Below are 7474 nucleotides of genomic sequence, written 5' to 3' on the forward strand. Positions count from 1 at the left end.
TCCTTTCTTTTGATCAAGAGGTATTTCTCCCACTCTTTTCGGACACTTCACAAGGGATGGCAATGATTGGACGAGTCAGGACCACTTGATGCTCCCCTGGCGCCTAAAAAAATTCTTGTAAGGCCAATGTAACATATTCGTATTAATGTACATTTGCATAAGTGACAGCGTAACACCGCTTGTATTTTTACAATAAACTGAGTTCCTAATATGTCTTTCATTAAAAACCCTTGTCTTGTTAATTGTATTACGCACATTTATTTTACATGGCGACAAGAAGTTCTAGTGATCACTGGAAAGTCAAACAATGTACTCGAGCAGAATCTTATATTATAAAATACATACGTAACTTAAGAAAAGAAGATGATCACGCCTTACGCGTGTTCCTATGATGTTCCTATGTCAATCTATAGTCATGCATATTAATCAACGACTTAAATTCTGCCAAATTCTGTCAATTTATTGCTTTTCCTGGCTGACTCAGGCAACCCATCCATGCAGTGGCGTAGCAAGGTACCAGTGGGCCCGGGTTCAAGAGCATCTTGGTGGGCCCCCCTCAAACCAATAAGACAAATTTAGTGTGTGACAAAAAATGAGTAATCTAAATGTAAAGACATTCCAATGTAAAGATCGTACCTTTTCTTTTTTAAATAAGTAATTATGTCATAACCTTTGATTTAGTTAGGACTGCATATAAGTAATAGTGTCTTAAAAGTCAATGTTTTTGCAACTTCTTAACAGAGTTAAACGACTTAAAAGTGTTTCAAATGAATAAACAAATGTTCTTCCTAAGTTGTGGGCACCAACTGGCCATGAGTCATGGGCCCAAGCGTAATGATCTCCTTCGCGCCATGGTTGCTACGCCACAGCTGTGTAGCCAGGGGGGGGGGTTTGGGGTTCAAACCCCCCCCCCCCCCCCCGAGTAGGAATTTAGTGACTGATTTTTTGCTTTGATTTTGTTTATTTTAGGTGAGATTTTAATACTAAACCACCACTTGCCCCAGCACAACCAAAGGGGTTTTGAGTTTAAAACCCCCTACCAGGGGGGTTCGAGTTTAAAAACCCCTACTAGGGGCTTTGAGATTAAAACCCCCTACCAGGTGTTTTGAGTTTTAAACCCCCTACCTGCGTTTTTGCAGTTAACTCCCCCTCTTCTATAAAACAAAACAAGAAAAATGCAAACGAAAATCCCCTAATTACAAGAGAACAGTTAAGGAAGATTTTGATTTTAAAACCCCGTCTAAAATTTACGATAAACCCCCTTTTTAATATAAAAAAAGCTAATTACGCACTTAAAATGTTATGAGCGTAGCTAAATGGGTTTTGACTCAGTTTTGAGTTTAAACCCCACTTCAGCGGGGTTTGAAGGTAAAAAATACCTCTTTAATAATAAAAACAAAGCAAATTATACACTAAAAATGTTATGAGTGTAGTCTAAGGGGTTTTGGGTTTAAATTCCCCTCCAGTGGAGTTTGAAGCTAAAAAGTACCTCTTCAATATAAATAAAAGAAAATTACTCACTCTAAAATCTATGAGTGTAGTCAAAGGGGTTTTGAGGATAAAAATACATCTTCAGTGTAAGAAAAAAAAGCAAAATTACGCACTCAAAATGCTATGAGCGTTGCCGAAAGGGATTTTGAGTTTAAACCCCCATTCAGAGGGGTTTGGTGCTAAAATACATCTTCAATATAAAAAAAAAGCAAATTACACACTAAAATTATTTGAGCGTAGCCAAGCCAATCGGGGGTTTTGAGTTTAAACCCTTCTTCTACAGATGGCTTTTTTTTTTAAGTTTAAAACCTCTCCAGATGGTTTTGAGTGTAAGATCTCCCTACAGAGCATTTTGAGGTAGAAATGCCCCAACAGAAGTTTTTGACGATAAAACTTCTCTTTTCGATATAAAATCTAAAGCAAACTACAGTCACTTAATTCCAAGAGCGCATTCAAGAGAGGTTACACATTTTTACCAGTGGCAGGGCTCCATTAATAAACTGCAGTGAATAGTCATCTACCGAAATCGAAAAACACTAAATGTAGCTCAACAAAGATGGCTAAGACAGATTTTAGGAGTCAGTTATAGAGATCGGGTCTAAATCAAGGAAATCCTATGCCGAACTGGGAGTCGACCCCTTAGTAAGATTGTGAGAGAACGACGCATGAGGTTTGCGGGAAATGTTCTCCGACATAATGAATTACGCATAAGAAGAGTTGCAATGATATCCTAGTACAACTTGACGCCACTCATTCATGGAGGTCCTCATGGTAGGTGGTGTGACAAGTCGGATTAAGATATTGGCCGTTTCGGGTGTCTAGGGGATTTTATAGTTTGAGAATCCTTACTTGCACATATAAACTACAAGCACAGCGTTATAATGCAGTCAACAAATACTATATTTAGATGTAAACTTATGTACAGTTTATTATACAAAATAAGGTAATGAAAGGTGAAATGCTGTACAGTTGCTAGAATAGGATCTAGCGTATTTACATGTAGGAGACTATCATCATCAGATATTAGAACCAAGTGGTCTGAGTGTCATTAGGCTGGTTGCTTAGCTTTTGGTCCGATGCTGCACTGATGAGACGGGTGTGGCTGGTACTGATGCTGTCTGCTGGTGGGCTGGCGTAGCGGATCCAGGCTCCGTGTGCAGTCCAACTTGTATGGTTGCAGAGCTAAGCTGCGTCTACCAATCAGTTAAGCCAGTGACGAGTCTGTGGCTAGCGTTGTTACTTGGACTCTTGAAGGATGAGTAGGTCTGATGTCTACAGATCTGGTGCCAGCAAATCTGCTATCAGCTTTAGGTTGCTAAGATTTCAGGCGGATGTAGCCTATAGATAAAAGCTGCAATGATATGATGTGTGCGTCGGTTTAGCCATAATGATAACACTGGGAGGTAGATGCCTTTCCGTGAAGGACATCTTCAGACTGATGTATAGAAACCATAAGCTAGTTTCATATTTATCAAAGGGACCTAACAAATGAATATAGTGTCCCATCAAGGGAGATAACATTAATAATGGGGACTCCCATAAAGGGAAATAACAAACAGTAACAAGTGATATATGATAAGTTATATAAGTGACGCTCACCAATCACGGTGAATAGCAAGTACATACATCACTAAGATAAATGAGATGAAAGGGGAAGGGGAGATCAACGTCTGATACTCGCCCGTGCTCTCACATAAGTAAACATAGAGCATAAGTAAATACATACTCAGTAATAAGACATGTTTACATAAGTGTCTTGATAATTCCCTGCCAAGGAATTAATCAATGATAATACATTGAGGGCTCGTGCCGAGCGCTAATATATCCGAGTTAAATTAATAATAGTTAAAGAGCTAAATACATCTGGTAAGAATTGTTAATAAACTCTAGTCCAGCTGGTTTGAACATTTAGCCACAAAAGTCATGATATAAAATATAAGTATACAGTAATCTACTTACATTATCCATGATAAGAATGCACAAATATGTACACAAATAATGTAGTAATAAATGCACAAATATATATATACATTACTAAGTAAAATGGTTCTCAAGCACTTTACTAAGTTACATACCACCAATCCAAGTGAAATAAGGGAATGAAAATAGTCTAGAGCTCAAGCAAGAGATAGATGTGCTCCCTGTCGGCTCTCCAGCGTGAATGAGATCGGACGATGAAGTTTGTCCATATACACGTGGATAGAAAGGGGGGGGGGGGGTGAGTGGCGGGAGATAAGTGCAAAGGTGGTCTAGACTATCTGGCGTCTTTGACAAAGAGATCCTCGCTTGACCGTGACGGCGTTTCCGGTAGATAGACATTGCGCGAAGGCGCGAGTTGAAAGTCCAGGAAATCAGCCCAGGTGGTCAGGTGGATTATGAAGGGGAGATTATCAGAGCTCGGCACATCAAGGGAGATTATACCTTGATAAAGGCTAGTGCCAGACGAACAGCGTTGCCCGAGGCGCTGAGTTGAATGGGCACTTTGAAGTGACCAGCCGCTCCCGGAAGGGGGGGGGGTCAACGGATGTTTGCCACGATAGATGGAGGGAGTGTACTCTTGTCAAGAGTCTAGTGTGACACGTGTCAAGGTGGGGATAGTCAAATGTGACATCGATGCCAAAGGGGTGGGGTTGGATTGGAGGGGTGGTGGCTGTGTTTTTAGCGCTTGATTGGCTAAATTAATAAAATTGATGATTAATAGCGAGTAAACAAATTAATTAAATGCTTAGACCTGAGTGATACCTCGAGTGAGCTAAAACGGTTCGTCACAACCCTCCCCGCGTAAGATAGGTCTTGGTTAAAAGATCTATAAAGTGCTCACGTTGGTATCGCTCAAGTTTCGTCTACTGTCGGTCGTAGCATTCAAGAAAATTTTCCCAGTAGTTAAGAGGTTGCCAAGGTCCAGAGGGGTGTCCGTCCTAAGGGTCCGCTGTCGCCTATGTTCTGTCCGCAGGCGGATTGCCACGTGGAAGGGGCAATTCTGGAACCCTGGGGAAATAGGCCGGGTAGATAGGACTGGGTACATCTCCTTCTTGGGGCAGACCAGTAAGTGGCATGGACGTTATGGCGGAGGGCCCAATGCGCGTATGTTGGACGGGGCTTATCTCTAAATCCATAGTGAGGCGTTTCTTCGTGAGTGCGATTGATCGGCTTACCTCTAATTTTCCAGACATGGTCAATGTCAGGGAAGAGTGGCCTTATAGTGTGGGTGGAGCCGTGATGAGGCCCACTTTCACGAGAGTGAAAGTTCACTTTCCTCTGGGACTTCCTGGCAGGATCAGTGCCAGGCATTAGTGGTTTGATAGCTGAAGAGCGGGAGTTACAAGAACTCTCACGAGTGTAGGTATTTCGCTTACCTCGTGACTTCCTAGCAGTGCCAGTGCCAGGGTGGCGCGGCTTGAGCTTGGCTGAAGAGCCAGTAAAGGGTTTGTTAGAGTGGCGACCAGGGCTTCCAACCGGCTGGTTGCTGCCACGTTTCTGCTTTGTCATTCTACCGACAGGCAGAGAGAAGTATGGTTTATTGACAACTCCTAGAGGTATGTACCTGGAGCCTAGAACAAAGTCGTATACTGGCGAGTCCATGACTACTGCATCAATGGTGCCATGTACATACTTGCATTCTACGTGGACCCGAGCGATAGGATACACCTTCGGAGGAATGTCACGGTCTAGAGATTGGACCGTCACTGATCCACCAGTGAGATCCGATGGGTCGACCAGTGCTTTGCTGATGACAGAGCTCACCTCACATCCGGAATCGAATAGTGCCTGGACAGGAGATCCGTTAATCAGAATAGTCTCTACCCCAGGAGGTGATACGGTGGAGTGAGGCGGTATCGGTTGGGTAAGGCCACAAGCAGTGGGTACAGGGGCCACGGTCAGCGCTGATATGACGTAATAGTCCTCCTCTTCCTCATTAAGAGGCGATGGCTGATTATGCAAAGAGGGTTCAGGGAGCTCAGTCATGGCTGACACAGTACGTGGAGCCTGCTGCTGTCGATTGGGCCTGTGATCACTCGTGCTGTTCCGGTCACGGTGATGGTTATTGGTCTGGCCATGTCGAGGCGGGTGGCTTCGTCTGTCATAGCTAGTAGGCGTGGCTGGTCGTTGGATTGGTGCTTTTTGGTGATGAGGTTTAGTAAAAGGAGAGGGTTGGCTAGCAGGAGCGTGTTTGTTGGAAGAAGTGGGCTGGCCCTCTGGTTTGTCCGAGGCCGAGGTCTTACTTTTGATGTCCTTAACGTCTTTGCGGGCAGTCGCGTACCGGTCTGCAGCTGAAGCTATGTCGGCTGGTGTAGCGGCTTGCTGCTCCTTAACAAAGATTTTGACTTCGTTCGGCAGGCACTCTAGCAACTGCTCTGCGAGTATGAGGCTCATTAGGCCGTCCAAGGTCTCTGGCAGTTCGCTAAGAGTGTGCCACCTCTTCAGGTATTTGTCCAACCTGTCGCAGAGATTACCGTAGGTCTCTCGGCGCTCTAGGCGGGATGTCCTGAATTTCTTTTGGTAAGCCTCGGCAGTCAGCTCGAATTGGACGAGTAGCGCCTGTTTGAGGGCTGCGTAGTCTTCTCGCTGGCCGGAGGGGAGTTTAGAGTATACTTCATAGGCTTTGCCTCGGAGGCATTGGGATAGCCGGAAGCACCATTTCTCCTCTGGCAGACCGTAGTAGCTCGCAACTTCTTCGAAGCGGACAAGATAAACTTCGATGTTTTCTGTCTTGTCGTCGAAGTGCTCCATTGGCATGTGGGGTAGGCCGTTTGAGGAACTTTGCTGGGAGGCAGGGCTAGCCGGGCGAGATCCGGAGGAAGCTTGACTGGCGGTTCCGTTCTCTTTCTCCGCGGTTATCCTTTCTCTCTCAGTTATTTGTTTTTCTTTTTACCTTTCTCGCTCCGTGATTTCCTTTTCTTTAGCTATAGCTATAGCTATTTCAGCTTCACTTTTTTCCTTCTCTTTGGCTATGGCTACTTCTGTTTCCCTTCTCTCTCTTTCCATAGCTATTTCATGTTCCCTTTTCTTCTCCTTCTCAAATTCTGCCCTCACAAATTCTTTCTGCTTTGCCTCATCGTCATACAGGACGGCCGCGAGTTCTCTGAGTTCAGCTATTTTTTGTTTCATGTCAGAGTCCGCTTTGGAGCGTGTGCCACTGGCCATGGTGGTGAGGGGTGCTAGGATGGTGAGTGGTGGGTAATGAGGGGGGAAAAGCGGAAGGTAGAGTAAGAGGTGGAGACGATGACGGAGCTGCTGAAAGCAATTACTTAAGAGTAATAGGAAAGGTGGTATTAACCTTTGTTTGGTGCTTAAGAACCTGTAAAAGAAGTACAATTACAGCAATACAAAATTAGAAAATTAAAATAGCTCTGAATGACACTCTATAGTCTTGTGCTCTAACAATGATGATAGTTAAAATACTGGGGAGTTGCCTGCTGTGCTTGAAGTATTAGTTGGGTAAATCCCGGACGAGGCTCGCCATTGTGACAAGTCGGATTAAGATATTGGCCGTTTCGGGTGTCTAGGGGATTTTATAGTTTGAGAATCCTTACTTGCACATATAAACTACAAGCACAGCGTTATAATGCAGTCAACAAATACTATATTTAGATGTAAACTTATGTACAGTTTACTATACAAAATAAGGTAATGAAAGGTGAAATGCTGTACAGTTGCTAGAATAGGATCTAGCGTATTTACATGTAGGAGACTATCATCATCAGATATTAGAACCAAGAGGTCTGAGTGTCATTAGGCTGGTTGCTTAGCTTTTGGTCCGATGCCGCACTGATGAGACGGGTGTGGCTGGTACTGATGCTGTCTGCTGGTGGGCTGGCGTAGCGGATCCAGGCTCCGTGTGCAGTCCAACTTGTATGGTTGCAGAGCTAAGCTGCGTCTACCAATCAGTTAAGCCAGTGACGAGTCTGTGGCTAGCGTTGTTACTTGGACTCTTGAAGGATGAGTAGGTCTGATGTCTACAGATCTGGTGCCAGCAAATCTG

General features: G+C 44.1%; 1 protein-coding gene across 1 annotated transcript; it reads right to left on the reverse strand.

Moving 5' to 3' along the window:
* Positions 1-2579: 2579 nt before the first annotated feature.
* Positions 2580-6636, reverse strand: LOC129923758 (uncharacterized). The gene is made up of 3 exons (XM_056016282.1): positions 6365-6636; positions 3567-5977; positions 2580-2842 (listed from the first exon to the last, which is right to left on the reverse strand). Exons 1-2 carry the CDS (start codon positions 6634-6636, stop codon positions 4375-4377), a joined length of 1875 nt encoding a protein of 624 aa, XP_055872257.1. The 3' UTR covers positions 2580-2842; positions 3567-4374.
* Positions 6637-7474: the final 838 nt, after the last annotated feature.

The sequence above is a fragment of the Biomphalaria glabrata genome, chromosome 17 (assembly GCF_947242115.1).
Source record: "Biomphalaria glabrata chromosome 17, xgBioGlab47.1, whole genome shotgun sequence".
In the NCBI taxonomy this organism is placed as follows: Eukaryota; Metazoa; Mollusca; class Gastropoda; family Planorbidae; genus Biomphalaria; species Biomphalaria glabrata.

What these genes read in the sequence shown, in the direction of transcription:
- LOC129923758 (XM_056016282.1), bottom strand. Translation starts at nt 6,636, where the DNA reads ATGGCCAGTGGCACACGCTCCAAAGCGGACTCTGACATGAAACAAAAA. An exon ending in GAAATCACGGAGCGAGAAAG is followed by an intron (nt 5,978 to 6,364) that starts GTAAAAAGAAAA and finishes AAAGAAATTCAG; the next exon opens with GACATCCCGCCTAGAGCGCC.